General features: G+C 40.2%; 1 protein-coding gene across 2 annotated transcripts in view; it reads right to left on the reverse strand.

The window, feature by feature from the left end:
* Window positions 1,119-25,369, reverse strand: part of TAF4 (TATA-box binding protein associated factor 4) — a 36,899-nt gene continuing 12,648 nt past the window's right edge. The window contains exons 3-16 of one of the 2 annotated variants that reach the window (XM_021416702.1): window positions 17,728-17,894; window positions 17,127-17,246; window positions 15,902-16,021; window positions 15,023-15,145; window positions 14,140-14,229; window positions 12,845-13,087; window positions 11,675-11,822; window positions 11,222-11,336; window positions 10,415-10,584; window positions 9,693-9,823; window positions 8,274-8,399; window positions 6,526-6,582; window positions 6,324-6,443; window positions 1,119-2,640 (exon numbers count right to left, since the gene is read on the reverse strand). In XM_021416702.1, the coding sequence (XP_021272377.1) occupies window positions 2,473-2,640; window positions 6,324-6,443; window positions 6,526-6,582; window positions 8,274-8,399; window positions 9,693-9,823; window positions 10,415-10,584; window positions 11,222-11,336; window positions 11,675-11,822; window positions 12,845-13,087; window positions 14,140-14,229; window positions 15,023-15,145; window positions 15,902-16,021; window positions 17,127-17,246; window positions 17,728-17,894 (1,898 nt within the window). In that variant the 3' untranslated portion in view covers window positions 1,119-2,472. Of the gene's footprint in view, window positions 2,641-6,323; window positions 6,444-6,525; window positions 6,583-8,273; window positions 8,400-9,692; window positions 9,824-10,411; window positions 10,585-11,221; window positions 11,337-11,674; window positions 11,823-12,844; window positions 13,088-14,139; window positions 14,230-15,022; window positions 15,146-15,901; window positions 16,022-17,126; window positions 17,247-17,727; window positions 17,895-25,369 lie in introns of those variants that run through there. The other variant, XR_002444197.1, reaches the window with a different exon arrangement.

Consider the following 25,369-nt stretch of genomic DNA (forward strand, 5'->3'; position numbering starts at 1 on the left):
CGGAGCTGAGGGCTGACAGCGCTGCCAGGCGTGATTTAAACCAAAACCAAGCGCTGCATGCAGCCTTGCAGATCTCTTCCTCCTCCCCAGTCCTCTGGCTGCTCCAGCACGTCCCAGCCTATCCCTGCGTGGCAGAGGGAGCGCAGGGCACAGCACAGAGCGCAGACAGCGCCAGGTTCCCGGGCATTCCTTACCCAAAGCAACACGGGAAGGTCGGGCTCTTCCCCACTCACCTGCCACAGCTCCGTGCTCGTCCGCTGGGTGGGCAGCGCCGAGGAGCATCCCAATTACTTTCTTTTCTTAAACAATTAAAGCAAGGCTATGACAATGCTTTGGCCAAAAGTCAACGTCGTTTCTACCCACTTCAGAACGTGCCATAATTGCGGAGACAGTTCGGAGTTTACAAACAAGTAAAACCTTCCAGCAAGCGCCGCACGCAACATCGGGGAGCACAGCACCTGCAGCCAGCGGGTTCCCAGTGGGACAGGCGGCTCCGTGCCGTGGCAGCTTTGTCCATACACAAGAAACAAGGATCAAAGACACTGATTTTTCCATTCATCTGACAGCGGGATTGGACCCTCCCAGTTGTGAGTTTATTTTTTTTTAAACCGCTCACGTGGGGAAAATTATGTAAAAAATAAAAATCAAAAGCTCAACATTCAGTACAGAGCATGAGAATACACCTCCTGGCTTTCGCGCCAGGAAACAAAAATGGGTCCCTGCTTGTGGTCTTCCATAGCTGTGCTCCACGTGCTCTATCACACCTCGTCCTGAGCTGTGCTTGAGGACGCAGGCTTGCCCTCAGCGGAGGCAATTTTATTACAGCTAGAGCAAGGCAAAATACTCCTGAAGATGTCTTCTAAAGGTTCCCCTGCTTAAAAAACAAGCACAAAGCAACTCACTGGCAGTGACCTCCACCCAAGATCCCCAAGACAATAACGACGTCTCAAGACTGATCAAGTCACACACCTCCAGAACACTGACAAAACCGGACAACACAAGAAAGCAAAGTGCATCTTTAGGAACCAGCATCCCCTCGGGCAGACCCAGCTTTTACTGCACCAAGAAAAATAAATTCAAGAGGAGAAAAGATTTAGAGAGAAAAATACATTAGCAAATACAGATAAATTTGTTTTTAATAAAGGAGTTAATTTTCTTTCAATCCTATATAAAACAATAGCAATTAAAAACTTCATTTTTGAAAGTAAAATATTTACATATGAACAAGTAACTGTGCAAAATTTACATGAAAAAAAATGGAAAGACAGGATTTCCTAAAAGACAAAATGAAAGGGGTGTAACAGTTGTCAGGTGTTGATAAAAATACTGATCAGCATTCAGTTTACACGCAAGAGAGTTAAATTCTACCATGAGAGTTCACACAAAGAAAGCCAAAGTATTTACAGTCATAAAAGTACTATCAATAGACAATTTAATACAATAACCTCTGAAAATATAAAGAACCAATTAGTATATTTGTAATAAAAAAATAGGTACAAAGAAGGGACTTTGCTCTGGACATCTTTAAAGTAGGCCCACAGCTTGCATACAGTCTTTTAGCAAAATAATTATAGTTTACATAGCCATTTTTATGTTATGTGCCAAAAATTATGTACAATTACTGACAAAATACACCAACCATTTTTCAACACTTGATTCACACTGATGATTCCTCTCAACTTTGATTTTATTTAATCTAAGCTTTCACTTTAGCTAAAAAACACAGTGCAAGTAAAATATATTTATGCTGAAAAGGTTTCTCTTTTTTTCCTTTTTTTCCTTTTTTAACTTTACAGCTTTACAAACTATAGCAAATAAAATGCATTTTTACAGATGCTGCTAAAACATTCAGAAGTAACCCTCCTTTATGGGATTTCAGGGCCTCTAATAAGCAATAATGTGATTAAAATTGAGGTTATGTTTAAAATTAACTGTATATCCCTCTAGATTTTGAACATTTGGGGGAAAGATAAATATTCTTAAAAAAAAAAAATCAGTTTGCTTTGCTAACTGACTGTTCAAAAAAAAAAAAGCTAAATGAAATGAGGTCATCTGCTGTAGACATATGCCTATATAATTGATTTAGTTGAATGAAACTGAACTAAAACGCACAATTAATGTCAAAACTGCTACAGGGCTGACAGGGTAGCTAGTTATTTGCTAAACGATTCCATCAGTCTTTATATATGGCTTGTTTGGCAAGAAGGCCACTCAATCAAGAGATGAGTTAAAATTTAATTGTCCTTTTATAGTATCCACAGGCCTTGTAAGTATCCTCACTGTTACAGAAATGTATTCCTCTCATACTGAAGAGTTTATTTATAAACAGGAATATAAAACTGTTCCGTGTAAAGAGGTGGCTGTTTTTCAAACAATATCCCATTTGCTCGTTACAAAAAGGCGAAATTTGCAAATATATAAAAAAATGTCCCCAGGCGGCTCTCCGTCAAAAATACCTTGATCTTTTCCACTTTACTTAAGGAATGCTTTATATAGCAATAGTGAATGGCTTGTCTCTCGCTCATTTTCTAAACAAAATATGAGGTCCCTGAGGTTCACCCGCGTTATCCTTTGTCGCGTAAACTGTCTGGTTGTTCCAACTCCAGAGCTGCCTGGGACTGCTGCGCTCGAACCGGATCCCTGCGAACAAAAAGAGCAGGTGCATCAGGACAGGGCCGTGCCCACACGGATTGCACAACGCTTCCGGGAAAGCACGAGAGGGGAGAACCAAAGGAAGCTCACAGTGTATGCTACCGCATTAAGCGTTTTTTAATTATTATTTCATTAACTACAGTTGAATAATTAAAAGCGATCGGTGATGTCTGATGTAGATTAAAAGAAAAACGACGACAAAAAGCGCTGTTCCTGTCTGTAGTAAGGCAATCCCACCAACCAAAGCAAACACCACAAGTCTCAGTGGTCCATCGTGATGTTACATACACACCCTCGTCCTGCACTTCTTACTGAACTGGGCACCACTGCTATCCACCTGGCTGCGAGGTCTCAAATAATGCCCTTGATCTCCCCTGCTCTTCGCAGCAGAGTGCCACCAGCTCTGCCTGTTGCTGACGACAGCTGTAACCAAGCTCAGGATTATATTAAGCAGCAGCTATTCTGGACACCAGCAGACATTCTCTAATGATCTCTGAATTCCCTGTCTACTGTTTAGCGACACGTATCCCTCTGGTACACACTGGTAGTTTGCCACAAGTAGTGTATGATCTGTCACTTGGGGAAAAATAAAAAGACAGGAGACAAAGCGTAAGATTTCTTTAGAGCTGTTTCGAGATGCCCACACCCTTTCTTCAGCTGTTCACGTGCAGACTGGCTCCTAACCCAGCTGACAGAGCAACTCTGCTGCAGCTGAGTCTAATTCTCACTTGCAAAAAAGGAATCACAGCTCTGATAGGACACAGGTGAGTAATACAACCCCTGCATGTTCTTTATGCTTTCCTTTATATAAAACAAGGAAATCCCAAAGTGCTTTAAGGCCATCAGCTTCAGCAAGAACGCTATCTAGAGCTACGAAGCGTCTCTTTCAGGGAAGATCTGGATCTATCACATGCTGGGTTCCCCCACACGTGCACCACAACTCCCTGTCCGGCAGCGATGCAGCGCAGCCCTGCTCCTCGGAACGGAACGGCAGCAGCGAGCACAGCCGCAGTGAGCACAGCCGCCAGCAGATGGCACGAAGAGACCACAAACCGACTTGCAGCCCGAGCTTTGGAAGCCAGGAACACTCGGGGCAGTTGCCTGTTGGAGATACTTTGTGCGTGTTAAGAAACAGCACGTTCTGAGCGACTGGAAACAGAGCGCGTTTCCATGGCTAACTTACAAATCCTTTTTTTTAACCTCCCATTTTATTTACTAGAATGGTCTGCTATTCTTTTTTTTTAAATGGATTTTAAAAACCAGGTGACACCAGAAGGTCCAGGCTCCACCGCCTGACATTTTGGAGCACCAAAGAAAGCGCGTTCCCAAGAAGAACACTGCCGACCTGAGAAAAGCCAGAACATTACAGCAGTATGAGAGCCACGTGAGCAAGCTGCTGAGACACACGCTCACGCAATCCTCTACATGTGAAATTTACGTGTTTATTACTGGGGCACATCACTGAGGAACCAACACGAACCCGTGCTGCAAGCTCTGAGCGAGCACTGTGCATTCAGTGCAGCTGTTCTCACTGCAGCACACCAGGAGCAACAGAGCCACGCTTCTGCCTCTCAAGCAAGCGACTCGCTGAGCACACGAGGCCTTGGGATCGTACTCAGTGCTGCCTGAAGGCCACATTTTAAAGCACTTACACGGTGAACACGCTTATCTTCTATCTACCTCAATGGACAGTAGGTGCAGGACAGCATTGGACGCATAAGATACATACAAGTTAAGAACAAAAGGTTTACAGAAAGAACGGCCGGGTAGGGCTCTTACTTTTGTTTTTCAAATATTCCTTAGGAGAGGCTCGAGCCTGATTTTATTACATAGACTATTTCAAACAAATAGAAATGTTAGGAGTCTATGAGACTACATAGGCACAGAACGAGTTAAGAAGCTTTCCCATAACTTTCAATAAAATCATAGAGACTTAAGATTGTAAAAGTGACAGCAGCCTGTTCTGTTGGATTTTGAAACGGTACAGTTACCACTTAGAGGTGATTTTACACGTAATTAAGATTCAGCATTCCTAGACATCAAAAGCTGAGATTTACAAATCTGTGTCTAAGTAATGACAAACCTTATTTTCCACACTTCTTGTAATATGCCTTAACTACAAACTGCATACAAATGGAGACAAGTGGAGCTCAATTTAAAAATGTCAAGTGACACAGCAGCAAAAGCACAGCTGTGAGTTTATCAGATCAAAAGCAGCTGGTTCTTAATTAAACGACAAAAAAATCAGATCTCCAGGAAACCTGCTGTTAATTGGTTAACCAGTAAGCGATTAATCTGGGATAACTAAATTAGTCAGATCTAGATGAAATACAAACAAGTGTTCACAGTGGATATAAAATGCATTTCATAACCTAAGTGACACGAGCAGCCTGTTCACATCGTCGCCCAGTTGAGCATGCTGTGTAGGCAGTGCCAACATTAACGTGCCATGAGATCTCTCAGTACCCTCCTCAGAGAGCACATCATTCATGTAACTATTGATCTAAGTGCCACATTCTGCAAACCTTCTAATTTTAAACTACGCTTATAAAACTTTAATACGGTAATTTGTTAACTTATATAAATACAACCCTATCGGTAATAGGCATTTCACTAGCTTTCAAAACTCAAAATTATTTATGAAGATGCTCAAGAGGCTCGATTTTAATAGAAAAACACCACCTATGAGCATTCAGATTGTTCTGTATTATCTTATACCAAGGAATTGTAAATTTCTGCTTCTAACAACAGTATAAAGCAAGGTGCACTACCCTGAAACTGAACTTTTCTGTAGCACAAAACTGCCTGAGCAGCAAAAATGTGGGATGCTCGTTCATAAGCAGAATTATTCGATCATTACTATCCTGTCACTTGCTATCAGATACAAAATTCTGCAGGGAAAACGCCTCAAATTATGAAAACAGAGCTTGTGGTCCTGTTAATAACAAGCCTTTTTTAACCATTACAGAAATCCTATATTCAGTGTCTTCCACTGCAGTTTTACAGCATTTCATGTTCATTAACTTCTTTACAAATGCTGCAGTATTATCAGTTTATCCATCTACCTGAAATTAGATGAATATTAAGCCAATCAAATATTGAGCATACTGACAACTTTGTCAGTAGAGACGTTTTTAATATTCAAAAGACAAGATTAAGTTGTGGGATATACAAAGGATACAGGTGAGCATCACAATCAAATAGAAGTTGTCTGCTGCAGAGATCTAAAACTAAGGCCAATCAAAAGCTGAAAGAAATTAGGCAACTTCCTATCACTGGAAGCTCCCAGTGATTCAATTCTATCACTGCACCCACCTCACTAAAGGCATTAATTAGTCTGTGCTATGATTTAATCAGTTTGGCTACAACTGTAACAATCTCTTCCAAACCATGGAGGTCCAAAATCTCACAGACTTGAGAGAACAGTGACTGCTTTGTAACACTCCCCAAGTCCCATGAACCTGGGAACACGATCGCTCAGTTTTACTCCCCATGTCATTAAGCTGATGCTAAAAATTGATTCTGGCCTTGGAAAAAGAAAACCTTAACACATTCAAAATACACTTTGCTCCTCAGAAACTTCCACACATGAGGAAAGAGAGCTCTGAGAAAAAAAGTCTTTTACAAGGAGTGGGGACCCAGCAAAACCAAGAACTGCAATTAGACCGTACCTCTGTCCCTGATCCAGATCCCGGTGAATCCACTTTCCTTTTCTTTCTTGGACCAATTGCAGCTAATGCAGTCAAGTTGGCATCCCTCTGTCTCATCTGTGCTAGCTCTTGTTGCTGCATCTGCATTTGCCAGAACGAGTACCATTAATTATTTTTCTTTTAATTTTTCCAAATAAAAGTTTACATTGAAGTGAACACTCACCTCCTTGGCCTTCTGTTTCAGCCTAAGCTGTTCTGGATCTTCTTGCCTAGATCGCGACTATGTTGATAAATGATGAGCATGGACGGGTCAGGGAAAAGAAAAAGAGAAATCAATTAATTTACAAGAGTAGTTAAAGAAGATACATCTTACACTGCATATGAAGGCTGTTCTTAAACTTCTATGGGAAGAGGAAAGTACCTACCACTTTTGGAGAGTGAGGCAGGGAAGGAAAATCATTCTTAGAAATTAAAAACAGTTTTCCATTTCTTAGCTTCAGGTAAGTATTTTTGAAAAAGCATCCCCCTTCTCCAGCTTTGTTAAAAACAGCAAAGGAACAGCAGAACATTTATGCCTTAAAGAAAACCACTACGAGGCACAAAATATGCACAACTCTGGATCTCAAAAAGGAATCACACCTTGGCTTTTCAGAAAAATTCCTCCCATACATGTGTAACTACACAGCTGGTAAGAACATTATTTGCTGTGCCTACAGACCCAAGTCAAACTCCCATTTGAACAGAAGGCCAATTAACTCACCAGCAGACCCTGTGCATTACCACCTGCCTGTTTTACTTCATACTCTTCGAAGTAACAGAATGCATTATTTCAGTAAGCTTTATTGTCTAATGATATCACAACATTGGTTTTGGTTGTGTTTTTTGGGGGATCCGTGTATCAGTTCTCTTAGTTTCTTGCTTTGCTTTTTTTCCAAGAAGTCAAACAAACAGAAAATGGGAAGAACTTCAGGACAGTCTCTCATCCATAACCTCACACAGCAATATCAACTGCATCCAAACAAATCGTGTTTTTAATCCCATACATCCTCTAGACCAGCAACAAAATAAATTCTTCTAATTCAATACTCAAGGATCCTTAAAATGTTAAGCTTTTCCTCATGATTAACTTATGCCTTTCCTGCTGCACTCCAGGTGCAGCAAACACAGGAAATTATAAGAACATGCAAATTACAGTTTCATGGAGTAAGTCACGATGATTTACATGTCTCACCCCAGACTCTCCTCTTCTGAAAAGAATGTATGAAATCTTATCTTATTTCACAGGTCACATTTTCTAGACTTGTAAATTGCCTTCCTTCAGATTTCTACTTGCCACAGCGCTCCAGAACTGGACAGAGCATTCCAGCTCAGGTCCAAAAGGAACCAACTGAAGTTAAAGTGTTAGCTGACATCTTACGTGCAAATATTGCACTAATCAATTTTGATATCATCAACTCATACCATATCATAAGCCTAATGGAAATCCTGGGCTGTTTTGTGAACTGTGCTCCTTCCGAGGTAGTCACATTCATCCTATACTGGGGTTACCAAGTACAACCAAAAAGTGCCATGCTTACATCAACTGCTTCCTATTTACTATATTTCTTCAATCTGTCAAAACATTTCTGCTCTGTTTCTATTCCCCAAAATACTTGTAACTTCTCTATTCCATTTAATTTAGGAATACAACCAAGCTATAAAACTAACCTTTTTCCTCAGTGACAAGCACAAAGACTGGCTTTAGGGCCTACTAAATTTGGGAAAATGCAATGAGAAAGGCAAAGCAGATGCCCTGACTGTGGAAAGCAGAACAGAGCTGTATCTATAGAACACACTAATCAAGTTCCACCTCTGAAAATTATAGTCTTTCCCTTCCTCCATTGGATGCCCTTTATTACGAGAAGAAATTCTGCACTTTTGACATTAAAAAAAAAGACAATTTGCAAATGTGTATGAAATCCAAGCACTTGCCTTTGCTGCACGCATTAAAATTTCCCTTTCTTGTTCATCTTTACGCTGCTTTTCTATTTGATCAAGTTGTTCAAAGAACTTGAGCTGTGCCCGAACGTCACTTGCTTGCTCGTATCTGTCATCATCCTGAAAACATGGCAAATACATTTCTCATTACATACCTTAAAAACAAAGCTGTTAGCTTGTACTGTACTGGAGAAGAACATATACATTTAAATCTCAGCTGCTCACTTTGTCCTTTTCAAGCAAATAGCGAGTGTGTATTTACACCAGTCAAACCGGCTCTTAAAAGCATTTTGTTCTATTTCATGAATTCATCAGATTTTTGACTTGCACACTAATATCATCATCGTTTTCACTTCACAAACATATTTTAGAGATTTTCTTTTCAAATGTTGTTTAGCTATTTGCATCTACTAAGTATACGCATCTGTCAGATAGCAGTCTTGAGAATTCAGAGCAGTGCTCCCTAGTCCCACACTGATCCCAGCAGCATTAACAGATGCAGGCTACTCATTCTAATACAACACGGCCAGGTGAGAGAAAAGCAGGTGAAACTCAGTAGCTCATTTTACATTCAGCCACTTACTTCCCTACAAAGTGCCTCACTTGACATTAGTTACCATCAAAAAGGAATAGAAAATATGATTCCTATATGCTGGCACTGGGGGAAGGAAGGATACAAAGTGGTTTAAGCCTCAATACTAGATTTTGCTGCATCCTCTTCTTGCTAGGGCAGTTGTGGAGTTGGACTTGGATGACTCACAGTATACCTTTTCAGAGGGTCAGAGCAGCCAAATAATATTTCCTTGAAAGGAAACATTAGCATGTTCAGTGATTCACCTTCCTCCCAGTAACCAGTGGGCCTATATAGACAGAATTACAGAAACAAAGGAACACAAGGGTTCTACAATTATATCATCACTAAGCACACAAAAAAGGCTTCTGGAGATCAGCTCCTACAGGTAGCTTCAGTTGGAGCTCAAAAAAGCTAACTGGCTATGTTGCTGTACGCTTGAAGAAAGGAAATGAAAGATGAAGTACTCATCCTTCACGTCATTCAGCTTTACGCTGGGAGATTCGATGCCGACTGACCTTTACCAGATGGCACATAATGCTCAGGCGTGGTGATCAAAAATAAATCACATTGTTTACCTGCCTATCCCATTGTACAATCACTCAGATTCTAAATGTTTGACATAATAAAGGGGTGGGGATAGTTCACCTACATTTGTTTTAAGAAAAACTTACATAGGCAAGCTGAAGCCTACTAGTCATCCAGGTATATTAATATCTTAGTGTAAGATGAATCAGAGACAATAAACAGCCTAATTTTAGAGAATGAAGAATATCTGAACACATGCACTTAACAGCCCACTGAATCTGTGCCGTGTTATTTGTGCAATTAAACACAGTTACCTTATAAGAAATATTCCTTTGTTGAGCAGTCTCTGATAATTTTTCCACGAGGTTTTGTAGTCTTTGTTGTGTAGCGTGTGATACATAGCTAACTACGTCCGGATGGATTTCTGTTATTCCATGTTTTTTACCTGTGATCAGGGCAAAAAGTTGTAGAAAAAATAAATAATAATAATTATACAATTCAGCTAAACATCAGGCCAATGTCTATCATGCAAACGTGAACATCTGGCAAAGTAAGGCTGTCATGTACTTATGACAATAAAGCATTAGACAGGAAATGGTATACACACAAGTTTAGCTTAGCAAAGCCTATGACCGTTAAGAAATGCTGCATGCTACAGTAAAGCAAGTCACTGAAGAAGGCTTTTTGTTATGCTATCATTTGTAAATTTGTAAGTAAATATGATAAAGTTGTTCCCGGATTTATCTTTTTTTTCCAACCAAATTTCATTATTTTAGTTGCTGTATGATTTTATACAGTCAATTTTAACCAGGTACAGCAATTTTGGTGTTAAATTGCCATACTTCTACAGCTTTGTCATCCTTCACACCGTTCTACTTTCATCAGCTGAATGATCGCCTGCAAGCATCCAAATACACAGAAGACAACTACTCTAACAACTTCAAAACTATTCAAATTAATTTGGAAGGAAAATGTCTTCCATTGACCTCAGCACTAGTGAAATGTGCTTACTAAATCTCTGGAAGCATCAACATACCTATTTCTAATATCCTTCTTTGTAAAGGTGCCGAGAAGAGGAAGGTTTCGTCTTTACAAGACCTTGTTAATGTGCCCACTAGCTCAGAGTTTGTTGCCAAGATCCGAGCACTTTCTTCTGACAGGTTGACTCCAGCCATTGATGCAACATCATTAATGTCATCGTCATCCCTTAAGAAAGGAAAAATTCATTACGACCTTTAAATGTAGTGCTTATAACTACACACACTGCTACAAAACCATGGCTGCACATAATAAGTTCCACAATAAACCTGAGTATTCCATTTCGTTTTTGCTTTTATTATGTGCTAAAATAAAACTAACATCATTTGATTCCAAAGAACTCTAAGAGCATTTCTGTCAGTTTGCATTTCCTGTTTTTCTCAAGATCTTTTCATATGTAACATTTTAGTACCTTGAGAAACAAGAGACCAGACACATCACCACCTCAAACAATAATAAACCACACTCATCATTGTAAAACAGGCTGTACATCCGAACAACCTGAGCAGAGTTGGAATTAATTCCTCTGCTCCTTCCATTTGCTTGTCCAGACAAGAACTGTTGGCGAGTTTAAATATTTGCCTTTAGTGTCAGCTAAGTGCTAAAACCAATCTGGCACAAGCATGTCCACAGCTGTTTGTACAAGTCTTAAGTAGCAAATCTGGCAACAGAAAATCAATTTCCAGTTCTTGTGCATCTACCTAGCCTGATTCAGCACCACTAGAGTACATGGACAGGTTCCCACTGAGTTCAGCAGGCTGTCCAGGCAGTATGTATGAGTACAAATAAGCACATGGTTCCTCACCTAAAAGAACCTCCCCCAGGTTCTTTCAGTTTATTCTTCTGAGCAGCAGCTACTTGTGTTGAAACAGTGGCTATAGCTTTGTTTCCAGGTAATACTGTTGGTTTTACCACAGGTACTGCAGGAAGACAGAAAGATTTGTACATCAAATTTGTGTCAGAGCTTAGATTTACAAGCCAGTCACGGGTAGTAATGACAATACACCCGGCACAAAGATTTTGCCTCAACAGTTTCAGTCAGCATTTCACCCACCTAGAACAATACCCTCCCATACAGTTCCAGCACCCACACATTTTCTCTGACTGTAAATGCTGCCCCGTGCGCACCCCCAGGACTATGACACTACGCACTGAAGATTTTAGCAGTGCTACAACAGCCATCATTGGCACTTCGGAAGTGACACTAACCAAGCAAACTTAATGCTATTACAACAGCACGTACCAGATGACCCCTCACCTGTCTGAAGTTGATTCAGCTGAATTTGCTGAGGAGTAGTGAGCATAATACGACTATGAGGTTGCCGCAGTGCTACCATTGGTGTCTGTGTCAATGTTACCTGTGGAGGCCTTATCAATGTCCCTGCTTTTTGAGGCTGTTGAATAACCTGTAGGAAGAAAAGAACTGTAAACAAATCTGAAACAACTAGGGCTAAGAAACAGGTGGGAAAAACAAAGCCTAACAACCATCACATCTGCTCATTGATCTAGAATCTGCACATGCTAAGGTATTTAAGTTTCTTTAGACTAAGGTCATTCTTCATTGAAAAATTAATATCCCACTTTCTGCAACCAAAAAAAAAAATAAGAGAAAACACCCTATTTCTGTTTAAGAACTCTAGCTATAATTGCAAAGATATGGTTTCTACATTAGAAAATCAGATAGAGGCAAATTGGATCTGCCTGAATAAATTTAAGAACTAGCAAGAACAGCAACTTGGTACAGATAATTCAGCTGGTTTTACCTACACTGTTTTCAACCAGAATCAGTATAAGCCACTGCTGTGTACCTTTGTACTAGGTTGCCTTTTTTTCCCCTTCTTTTGGGTTACACTGAGTATTTACAAATTGACCATAGTGATCTCTACTTTCCATTTTATACAAAAATGGTATGGATAGAGAAGCTCAGATGAATGGCAAGTGTTCTTATATTAAGTAGCAAGAAATCCTAGCAATTTAATAATGTATATTAGTCAATACCTATCCTAAAAAAGCTTACGTGCAGGCACTGTTTTGCCATGCAAAGAGGACAAGAGGTGGTGTGCACATTGTGCTATTCTTATCTGGTTTTCATGAAAGTTTACATACAGGTCTAAATTATTCTCTCTCCTCTTCTGGAATAATTTGTTATTAGACTTACGGAATGGGAAATGAAAGATCCTCCGTAATACTGCTCTCATGGATATGCAGTAATTGAGAAAATCTGCCAGTATTTCTTGTTAGAACAGGAAATATAATGCTTTAATCAAGAATGGATTTTAAATTACATACATTTTTTTCCTTCTTAGTAGCTACCCTTCTCAAAAACGGTCAAAGATCTCTGACTGAGTTAAACAATCAATTTGTGAAGCCACTGCATTCTGAAAAGAACACCTGTTCAGCAACAGATGACATGCTTCAACTTACGTACCAGTGGTGTCGACTGTCCTTGTTTACTAACACCAACTTGTGTAGGCTGAGTTAGGCTGATTACAGGTTGTTGTAGAGTACTTGTTACAGTTGCAGTCGCCTTCCCTGCTGCGCGCTGAACTGAAGGGCTTAGCATCACCGCTGTAAGTGCAGTCGTTGCTTGCGTTGTTGGCTGCTGCTGTTGACTTTGCTGAATGAAAGCTGCAGAGTCTGGTGTTAACTGTCTCAGAGCAGGTAAACTCCTCTAAAAAGAGGAAAGGAAAGAATTTGCTTGAGTATTTTAATCCTATATCACAAAAGAGAACATTAATCTTAAAAAGCAATTCATTAATTTCAGTTCATTATAACAGGCTGCATGCACTTCTGCATTAGAAAAGAAAACATGATAGCAGCACACAGCGAAATACCACGCCACTTCACATTTTAAGCTAGACAGAGCAACTGCACCTTTAGTTGTAGAAGCTTGGGTATCATGGCCACATAGATCATTGAGCCCACCTAGAAACCTTCCACATATTTAACAGTCTAAGCTCAGGCTGCCTTCCTTGACTGCTTTCCTAACGATATATACCAAGCTATAAGATGCGATGGCTTAGACGACTGCTGGGTTTTACCTACATTACTTATTTTTGTACAGTAACAATTTCTGTCCTTGTGAACAGCTCAAGTATGAACAAGCATTTAAGACCCCAGAAATGTCAACAAACACCTACAACTGTAAGTACATCTCTTAATCATACATTAGTCAAGCAAAGTTATACTGTTACCATAAAGGGCTGTTGTACCTTCTCTGATTTTTCAGGTAGTAAATGTTTTAGAATAAACATTATTTTGAGATGTGTCCAATTACTATAAAATTTATGACAAATGGCATTTATTATTTGGAGATGACAACCTTCCTGTTTATCCACACAAACACATACAGAATCATAAGAGTATGAGTTTGTCCAGAAGGAATGGTTTTCTCTCTCATTCAATCCCTATTTTTCAGAAACCATAATAAAATCATTCGTAAGCTTGGTGCTATGGAAAGAAACAGCTCATAAGTTATAGAAAGAAAACCCTCACTTTTCAGATTTCTTAAAACAGCTAACTACTGACTATGCCAATGAATTATACTAACAAACTTCTGGAACCAAGAGACAAAAAATATTATTTTAAGGGAGCAGAAGCCTAACCAGGCACTATTTCAAATTCCATGTACACTATCTTGGAATTCCATCTGTAGTGGCAAAATACATGTTTATGCTCACTGCTGCAAGCAGATAACCATGAGGTGTAGCAAACACAAGTTACCTTCAGGAAAGGCACAAGGTAAGGTTGAGGTGAAGAATTAAGTTCTCTGTAGAGCCTACTGGTGAAGTCTTCCGCTTCAATTTTTCCATCCTTCAAAGTGAAAAATGAATGAAATTGCAGAAATTAACTTATACAGACTTTCAACATCAAAAAAAAAAAGAAAGACTTAATCTACTGAAAACTAGTAGTTTTTATCATTCTCCACTATTTTAGTTATCAGTAGTTCCATCACAGTAACAATCTTTGAATGCAGTTGTCTCTCACAAGTGTAGTTGTACATTCCTCAAGGGAAGATACATTTTAAGTTTTGATCTTGTGACTACCTCTGCTTATCGCATGATAACATCTGGACTACACAACTTCATCTTAAATTAAAGGCTATTAACAATTACACCGAGCAGTAGTAATACAGAAATAAAAACTCATTCTAGGAATAATAATTACATCAAGCTTTAGCATCAGCTTCAGCTATTACTTTTTTTTTTTTGTAAAAGTCTGTAGTTTCCTACACTCAGCCACCGTGCTAGCTGCACTGTCCTCCCTGAAGTACACAATTTGTCTTTTTGTTCATTGTTCTATCAATAACAATTATAGAATTTAAAGAGTAACACCTACACTATTTGCACTTAATTTAACTCACCTAAGTCAATTACAATAGATTGATGAGCATCATGGTTAAGTTCTCATGTGTGAATATAAGCAAGAATGTCTGCTTTACAAGCTTCAAAGAAAAATCTGTGCATATATTTTGATTCAGAAGTTTTTTCAATTTAAGTTTTCTCACATATAAAAAATTTTTCTCCTCACCATAAAAAAAACTCATTTTTGAGGCTAAATTGGCCCACATACTGCTTTCCTACAACTTCTTCTGAACTTTTCTTACCAGTAGGTTCTGTACCAATTCTTTCACATTAGCTGCAGTCTCTGAAGACTGTTTTCCAGATGATGCCAGTTTTATTAACGTGGATAGGAAGTTTTTACATTTCTTCACATTTTCCATAGTTTCCTGTTAAAGAGGGACAAGGGTGAAGAAAGGAAACAAAAGAGAAGATAAACTCTTTATAACAACTACTTTGACTACAAACTCAAGAGAAATAAAGCTCTTCTCTCAGTTCATCACTGAATAATACTATTTATAAATTCAGGTCCTCTTCCACTTAGAAAATAATAAGGCTGAAATTATATTTTTGCTTTGTAATTACATATATTTTGGTAACAAAAATGTAAAAAAAGAAAAAATTCTGATTCTTAATGAAACCAGGAAATGTAGAGCATTTTATGAATGACACCTGGGTATGTGAAAATAGGCACTGCAGCAGGACAACAAATAGCAAAGCTCCTCCTTCCCAGCACATAGCACAGTGTACTCCAGTTCTCCCTGTTGTGCATCCCTAGAAGCAAGCACCTTGAACAAGTCAGTGTCAGCTTCTTATCCCTCCTCATGCTGATTCTGCTCTGCTGTGCTGAACGATACACATTCCCCTGAATATATAACTATTTTTTTTTAAGAAAGGAATACTTTAAAAGCCATTACAGAAATAAAAATTAATACCTCAGCAGCTCCCAAAATTCAAGTGATGTGTTTCACACTTTGTAAATTTCAAGCAGTACCATATAATTTTGCTTTTTTTCCCCAAGACCAGTAGATAACACAACTACTACATCTTTACTACCTTCCACTTTATCAGTGGATGTGTGTGTGTGCGCAGTTGCACACACAGAAATGCAGCAGAAGAGATTCTAAAAGCACTCAGTATCTTACTGTGGCAGCAGTGGAGGTTGCCGTTGTTCCTTGCACTGTTCTCTGAGGAGTTCCAGTTTGTACAGCTGTTGCTGTCCCCAATGTAGTTGTTTGTGCAGTACCACCCAGAACAATCTGAGGCTGCAGAGAACACAAACATAAGATTATTGTACTTGGAATATATCTAAGCATGGTTGCTTCCTGAACAGTCAAACCAACCAAGCCACAGGACAGTAGCCCATCTTTCCCAGCTACTGTATAAAGAAGAGAGTAATCCACTGTCTGTTGCAGTGGAAAGAAAGAGCCACCAGATGGCAGAATATGCTACACATTCGAGACTAGAATGGCAAAAGTTGATTAAGTACTGCACAATTTCTGGTTACGGAATAAAACAGCAAAATAATACACAAGCATACCCTCATACTCTGCTGTTTCCAACACAACTAAAATGAGTACATTTCTGTCAATGGACAACTCTTTTGGCTTCTTCCTTCAAATGCCACTTTCACAAGAAGTGACCCAAAAGCTGTGGTCTTCTCCAGTCTTTTTGATGAACAACGGGATACAGCATTTTTCTGCTTTCATAGACAAGTTGGTAATTCAAAGTAAGATTACCATCTTTAAAGAAGCAGCATCGTAAATAAGAACTTTTCACACATACAGTCCTACTGACAAGACTTCCAACGTATTCTACTTACTAATGGCAATCAGTGCTTATCAAGCCAAAGCTTGCTCTCTGAACTTTAACAATTCCTTTGTAAACTTGCTCTTTATATAAAGACCCACAAGAAAAGAGGCTCCAGTGGCACCAAAGATAACTTTACTGATATCTGGGAGACAGAAAAGGAGACAAGGATTTAACTTGTCTCATTTTTCATAGAGTAAATGAGAACAATGACATGCACATTACAGAAAAAAAATACACAGATCGAATCATTTCTTCCTCCAGTATAACAGCAGTGTAAATGAATGAGACTCAGGTACATTCACTCTTTGACCTGGAAAGATCACTGACAGAGGCAAAAGCTCCGAGGGGAAAAAGGTTAACCGAGTGTACAGCAAAAGCTGCATTTTTCTCAATGATAACTATCTAACCCTGTATGCTCAGAGGATGAAGAAAGCACAATTAAAAGTTTAGGTGATAGCATTCGCATCATATCACTGTTGCCTGGAAGTCATGTGGATCACTTCACACTTTTGCACTGTGTCTTAAAAGCAAGCATACATGTTGTGTCTACAAACTTACCTGCACAACAGGAGGACGCTGTAACGTTGTTGTGGGTTGCACTGTCGTTTGAGCCTGAGACACTTGCTTGATAATAGTAGTTGGTGTCACCTGCCGTGCAATAATAGACGTGCCTGGAGCCTTGGGAGGGAGGAAAAAAATAGAAAAAAACATTCATTGAATGGCTCAGGTTGAAAGTGACCTTACCAATCACCTAGTTCCAACTCCCCTGTCATGGGCAGGGTCGCTACAGGGCCCCAGGGCTACCCAACAGCCTGCCCAGGGCCTCATCCAACCTGGTCTTTAATGCCTCCAGGGATGGGGCATCCACATCCAGCTTCTCTGGGCAGCCTAGGCCAGAGTCTCACCACCCCCATCTCCTGACATCTAACCTCAATCTGCCCTCCTTTAGTCAAAAATCATTCCCCCTTGTCCTCTTGCTATGAGACCACCTCAAAAGCCGCTCTCTGTCCTGTTTATAAGCTCCACTTAAGTACTGAAAGGGCTCAACAAGGTCTCCCCAGAGCTTTCTCTTCTCTCCTTCTGGTCTATTCTTCCCAAGCAGAATCTCGGTTATTTTTTTGTTTGTTTGTTTTTTAATGCTACAAATCACTGAACTGACCTGCACTGTTGATATCTGCACTGGAGGAGCACTGGTAGGTGTAGCAGGACGAGGAGTCATAGTATTTTGAGGCTGAGATTGGGCATGTGCCTGTGCTTGCATCTGCGCCAAGGCTTGTTGAGGGATCATCAGCAACTGCCCATTCTCACTACGCACCAGGACCATGCCTGTTAGAAAAGAAATTGGTCAACAAACACACTGCCCTTCTCAAATGTAAAGGAGCATATTTTCCTCAGACTTTCCAAGTTAGATATATGTGGAATTAATGCACTGCTTAAGTACTACACAGCTAGTAAAAGTAGTTTAAAATAAAAGAATAGTCTGATGCATTCCTGTATTCTGTACAGAGTATCTTCATTACAGAAAGTCTTTGTTCATCAAAATGCTCAGTATGGTGTGTGTCTGAACACGAGTCATATCCCTCCCAACCTAACATCCCATGAATAGAGGTTAAAGTTGGCAATCACTTAAAAAACACACCTGCTTTCTGCTAAGAACAATGTTTTATGAAACACTGCAACTAAAGCAATCTTGCCATTAAGCAAAATTCCTATTACTTTAAGAAAAACAAATAAATAAAACTAGGCTTCAACAGCAGCAAGAACACAATCATCTAAGTACTAAATTAATTTCCCCGTAACAAATTTAGTAATGAACACGATTATAAAATCATAGTTTTTCTCATGTGCATCTGCAACAGAGCACACTGTGCCATATTACACCCCAAAAGGAAAATAAAGCGAAGAAGGAAACGACGCAGTCATTCCCTGCTCAGTCACTCAGATCAGTACACTTCACCCCACTGGATAGCTGCAGGGAACCAGATTTCAACAGACAGATTTTCAGATGCAAGCCTCTTTTTCTTGAAGCATGGATAGGATTGGGACAATGTGAAGAGTTTCTCCAGGCTCATTCCTCCCACATGTCTCAGTCAGTCTCCACCAGCCCAGGGCCTCTCGAGCTCTGCAAAAGGCACCTGAGGAAATAACCTGGGCTCCTAAAACTGATTAGCCTATTGGAGCAACAAAAGTACAGGAGGACACTTCACCACGAAAATCAACTGGTGCTACTGAAATTAGAGATTTCTATTCCATGAATAAGAAGTCTACACACACTCCCCAAAAATATGTGGAGACATTTTCTATGCAATCTCAGAGCACGACAACCATGAACTACGTGCAAACGTGAGATCTTGGGTGATGAACTCTTGCTGCCCATCTTTGTCAGCTTTCACAATAATCAGCTGAAGAACCTAAACACTGAATCAGTGGAAATCTTCAATGTTATTGTAACTGAAGACATGAGTACAGTGCAAGTCTGATTGTAGAGGCTCTTTTCTAGACAATGTCAAATATATTGCCTAGTTCATTACCACTTCATTTCCAGCAAATGAGAAAGTCAAACACGACTACAAACGCCCTTGCTTAAAGAAGCTGTTAAGCGCACACAAGTAGATTGAGATCCATGAGAAGATTTCTCAGAAACCACAATTTTGGGGATCCCTAGGAGATTCACCATCCAAAAGGTGGACGAGAGGAAAGAAAAGGCAGCAGACAAGCACGGAACGAAGGCTGCCTACCTCTGGAGAGCAAGCAGAATGAAATATCCTCCCTGAGCTATGCGCATAGTTAGAGCATGCCCACACAGTAACACAGCACAACTGTTGATGCAGACAGTTGGAAAGCATTAGAAAACCTACCAAGGAAGTTCAATTTCTAGCAGAAGACAGAGAAAACAACCCGTTTTAAATCAGACCTTGACTTCAAGCACTACCGTGTGAGATTTCTATGGGAAGTCTGAACTTTTGCTCAAGTATCAAAGTTGCTATAACAAAGTCATTCATATAAAGCTACATTCATACCTACCCCTATTTAAACAGGTTTATACTGCACTCCTTCACCTTTGATACACAGTTATTGTCAATTTATACAGTTTCGAACATCCCTTTAAGTGAGGGTCTGCCACTCACCCATCGGTTGCTGTGCACACTTCATGGCGTGCATACAAACACAGGCAATTACAAATATCAGACTGGCCTTCCATGAGCTTCCATCACAGTAAATGTAAAGACTTAAGACATTTTACCTGCTAGAAGTTGTATCTTGTTCGTATATTGATCATTTCAGAAAAGGCACAAAAATTTAGATGAGGATGAACTTAGCCATTGAAATTTCTATGCAGAACTGTATTAGGAACACAGCGTGAGGGCAACTAATTTTGGCTGAACACTTCACACCTCTCCAGCCTTGCTGCTGCACAATCTCCTAAGAGAAGAGGTGAAAGTAACTCTGCTGCCACAGCTTCTCTCCCCCCCCATACCAACCACAGACTTTTACAACATAATTAGCCAAAAACCAAGAGTAAAACGATACCCACATGGCATGAAGTGGATTTTCAGCGAAGTTCAGAAATCTCACTGGAGCTAATTTGATTAAAAAATTAGAATGAAAAAGCTTCATTTATTTTCTACTTCTAAACCAACCCGATGCAGGGCTAAAAGAGCCCCCCTCCAAATATACAATATCCATCTCTCACTGAATTCAGTGCTGCAATGAAAAAAAGAAGGGGTGCCATCCACATGCCAAGTATATACATCTATACATACACAAACGTTCCATGAACCAGACCAGCCATGACTAGCAGGTACTAGAAGATAGCTAGAATTGTACCGAGGTTTCTCTCTTTTCCATTACATTCAGATCAGGTTTAAAGTAACAAGGAAAAAATATTTTGCTTCACATTTACAATCCAGGTTTTCATTCCACGAGTGGAGGAACTGCTATTTCAGAGGTCAGCCATCTAGCAAAGATCGCTGCAAATGTTCCATTAGAAATAGGTAACAGTGAGATACTTAGCTATATGAAGTACCTCTGCCTTTTTTTCCTAGAAAGTCTGATCATGAATACTACAAAATCATACTCTCTATTACAAATGCAAACATTCAAGCATTCTTTCCAAGTCCCTCATTAAAAAAACTAATCAAAATAAATTTTAATTACCATTTTTGGTAGAGGCTCAACAGAATCGTGAAGGAAGCTCATATTCTAGTGTTTTTTAGTTTGAATTAAGCAATTCATCACAGCCCCAAATAAAGGATTAGCAAAAATTGAGTTGGAGTGCTCCTTACACTGAAAAGGACTTGTCCTCCTGTCTGCTGCCACGGTCACCTCGTGTGCTCTCGTGGTGGAGACCTTCTTGGATCTCCCGTTTTCAAGAGAGCATTTGGATGGAAAGGTTCATTATTCTATGGCACAGCAGCATGACCCTACATTGTGTCTCCTTTGACTCTTGCTATTTGTATTCTAGTTGCTAATAGCATTTCGGTTTTCAAAGGGTTTTGTTCTATTTTGTATGTGGTTTTTTTTTTAATTAATAAAACTTGTAAAATTATAAATTTTATGGAATAAAAAGTAAAAACCTCTTATGGTATGTCAGATAAACAAGCCAGGCTTTTTTCTACTGCCTTCTCCTTTCCTCCTCCTTTGAAAGATGGCATGCCTTAGCACAGACTAAAGAAAAAGAATCCCTATCAGAATAATAGAGGGAAAAGAAAAAAGATTTTGTAGCCTTTGCAGACCCCATTTATTAACTGTGTAACTCCTATCTAGCTAGAGAACCTCTACATTCAAAAAAAAAAAAAAAAAAAAAGAAGTCACAGAAGCTTTCTCTGGTAAACCTAGAAACCAAGATGAATAATCTTTACAAGAGCTGGAGTTCAGGATGACCATTAGAACTAGCTGCAGATAGAGCAGGCATCTCCTGGTGAGAATGACGCTCTTTGGTACCTGTGAAATATAAAACCAAGACAGCATCCACTGCCACAGAAGTGACAGCATCTCTTTCTGACACTGACCAGAAGGACAGGCTGAAAATCAGATTTTGCTCAATACCATGGCTCACAGATCAATTCAGAACCACTACTAAGGAATGTAGCCCTTTAATAAATGTTGGTTTTTTTTGTTTTTTCTTAGCTGTAACATATGGAGGAGTTAGTGAATGTATGCTCTTGAAATCACATGGCAAATAGACTTTTCTAGTCTTCTGAAGAAATTCTCTTCTCAAAGAATAACTGAACTTTACTTCCAGTGACAAAACACAACCAGGCTCAGGGAGAACTGCTAGGAAGCAAAGAATCCCCTTCAAAACAAACATACGCCAATGTTCAGAACCAATGTCCAAGCCAGAAAAGAATACCTAGAGGATTGATGCTTCAGGCATAGGAAATCAAAGTCCTCACAAGTATCTCTAGAAAAGAGGGTTACTGACCACAAAGTGTGCTGATATCCAACAGATCTTCAAATCCTATCTAGATTTGCCAGGAAAGTTCACCTATGAGGATATTTTACCATCAGAGCAGCAGTGCCCAAAGCTCTCAAGCACACACTCATTTGTGACAAGATGCTGCAAACATCTGAGCTGGCAAAAAAAAATCTGACAGTAGTCACAAGCAGACTGTGCCACATTAGTAGAAGGAGGCTTTGTAATAGTATCTTTTCTGTAGAAGAGAAAAGATCTCGTCTGTCAGAAGAGATTCTTTTGCAATGAAAAGGAAAGGAAGTGTCTGCAAGGTTAAGCAAGTTGCTATCACACACAACAGAAACCATAAGAAGCAAAAGGGATGAGTCAATGCTATTTAGGTGACCTGATCAGGTTGTATAGAGACCCTGCAACAACAAAACCTTTATGAAAGGATGAAGCTTTAAGATTTCCCCAGTACAAAAAAGCTGGAAGAATACTGGAGAGAGCTGGAGCAAAGCATAGCTGCCTATTGAAACTACAGGTGGAGGGCTCAGCAGAAGTGATATGACAGCATCCCTTCCTGCAGAAAAGGGAATGATAACCTGGCACTGCTGTCAATGCTATCAAGGAATCCTCCATTCCTCCTCTTACGATAAGTGAATTGCCTGTAAAAGTTCTCACTCTATAGGAGCGAAAAGAGAGGAAAAGAGGGAAGAACCTATCAAAGTCTACTAGCATGGGTTACTCGTCTGCAAGTTCAGTGCGGCTCACAACAGCCTAAGTAACTAAAGAAAGCTTCCCCTAACACAAGACAACTGAAGGAAGATTTAGAATTACTTACATATGTCAAAGGAGAGCTTCTGTAATGAACTGTCAGACAAAGAGCACTCACGAAGGACAATCTATACACCAGCTCAGGAGGAGTATTGATTACAAACAAGATGAATAGCACAGAACTGAAGTTGGCAACAAAGCTTTGGATTAGTTGTTACTGAAGATGCGTTCTTTTATACCTGTTGAGAGGCATGCACCAACACATTAGATGCACTGTCAGCTCCGGCAACCCTCAGGGCATGATGCTGGCACCAATACCATTCAATATCATCAGGGACTTGGATGATGGAATGGAAAACACTCATCTAGCTTGCATAGGACAACAAACATGGGGAGCTGCTGATACGCTAGAAGGGGAGGCTGTAAAGTCCTGAACATGGGAGAGAAAAACCCCATGCAGTAGTGCAGGCAAAAACTGAAGTAGCGGCTCTACAGAAAAAAAGCACAGGAGTCCCTGTGGATATGAGCTGCATGCGAGTCAGCAGAAAGTCTTTGCAGAGAAGGCTAACCACATACTGGACTGCATGAGCATGAGCATAGGCAGCTTGTTCAGGGAAGTGAGGAGTCTCACTAATTGGCACTTGCAAGGTTGCATATGGAATACCATGTTCAGCTCTGGGCTCTCCAGTACGGGAGAAATACTGACTAACAGAAGCAAGCTCTAGAAGGGTTAGGATGCTGGAGTTGGCCCCAGGCAGTCTGACCTAACTTGGAAGTTCACTGTGCTTAGAGTAGAGGCTTAGTTCAAGTGACCTTCAAAGGTCCCTCCCAATCTGAATTATTGCACAACTCCAAGAAGGCTGCCAAGTAATATCCACAGATTCAAAGGGAAAGAGAAAGTCCCTTGGATTTAACATGACATATTGCTAGGTCTGTAAAAAAATGGGTCAGGACTTCAGCTGAGCTTCCATTAATCGCATTAATGAATTTACATGAGTTTTCCTGTCACATACAGACTTGGACAGTATGTCATCAAGACGGGACCACACTAGGAATGAGGGAAGCCCAGACATAACAGCTCAGCAGTTTCCCAGCCACAGCCAGTCACTCTCTGGCCCAGACCTTTCCTCCTCTCATGGATTTCCTTGCTCACTGTGGCTAAGAACACGTGTGGGGAAAAATACTGTTCAGGTGCTCAAAACCTCAGGTGATCCACGCTGCACCACAAATGCAGGTGAGCTTTCACTTGATCTCTCTCACCAAACCCTTTGTCATGGTCAGCCACCCAGGCTCTTGAGTTTCACGCACAAACTTGGTTGGTTTGGGACACCTGTAAAAATGTCCTGGCGCTACAAGAATGACCGCAGTGCTTAAGTGCGTTGTGCAGGCACGAGCTCCTGCAAAGCCACGAGTTAAAACAGAACCCACTGCTACCTGTGACAGACAGCGAGCACAGTTCCATCTTCCCAGCACATCTGCTGAGTCACAGGTCTCAGAGCAGGCAGCTGCCGGGCAGTTAGAGCTGTCCAGCACACGGGAGCAACCTGCCATCCTGTACCAAGCACGCAGCTGCACTGCATTGTACGTCTTAAGAGTGGCTGCTAAATGCTCGGCACCTGCTGTGTTTAAGGTAGAACAAGGCCGTATTTTACCTGGCTACACAGCCCAAGAGTTTTGGTACAGCATTAGTTTACTGCAGCGCTCCACTCACCTACTGCAGCTCTCCGCTCACGCGCTATCTGCACACGCAGCACAGACCATAACTGAAATACTATTTCCTGAACAGCTGATCTGTGATTATCGCTAAGAGAAGTGAAAGGACAGCCTCAAAATCATCACAGATCCTGACAGAAAATGTGTTTCATAAAGGTAAGTCAATGAGTCCACGTTTTGAAAAGTTGCTTTCGTTTTTCTCCTAATCAGAGTCAGAAGACAGAAGACACAATCTCATAGCGAAAGCTTTTACTTGTTCTCATTATGCAAGAGCTTAGCTTCAAACTACAGAACTCCACCACGCTCTTCAGTGAACAACTCGTACAGTATTGATTCCAAAGTCTTTCAGGAATATTGTTAAAGGAATCATGTCACGCTAGCATGCCAAAAAGCCACTGTATTTAACAGTGATCCCATACGGAGAAATCTTATCTTCATAGCTGAAAAAATGTGTAAGAAGTGTTCTGCCAAACACCTCTTCTTATACAGCAACATTTAGCAAATGCTTCAACAACAACAACATGATCCGAAAGTATTTTGACTTTTCTGGAAAGGTATATTCTTTGAAAGTGTGTTAACATTCCTTTCTAGTCAAGCACATAAAGCCAAAACAGCGGAGAGCTGTCAGACTGCAACCCAATCATCACACAAATCTGCCCTTAGTCTGGTGCAGAAAGAACTAAGAAAGAAACACACTATCAGGCTCTAAACCAACTACTTTAATTACTGATTTCAAAGGGACTCAGATTTAGCTCTGCCACTGATTTCAATACACATGCACCAAACAACAACGCAGTTATACCCAAACCTGATATGCCTTTGAGAATGGAAGACACAAAATAAGAGGTCACTGATTCTTTTGATGTTCTTCTGAACAGATCTTAAAACTCAGCTTATCTTCATTTCTGGCAAACAG

The sequence above is a fragment of the Numida meleagris genome, chromosome 19 (genome assembly GCF_002078875.1).
Source record: "Numida meleagris isolate 19003 breed g44 Domestic line chromosome 19, NumMel1.0, whole genome shotgun sequence".
Taxonomy (NCBI): domain Eukaryota; kingdom Metazoa; phylum Chordata; class Aves; order Galliformes; family Numididae; genus Numida; species Numida meleagris.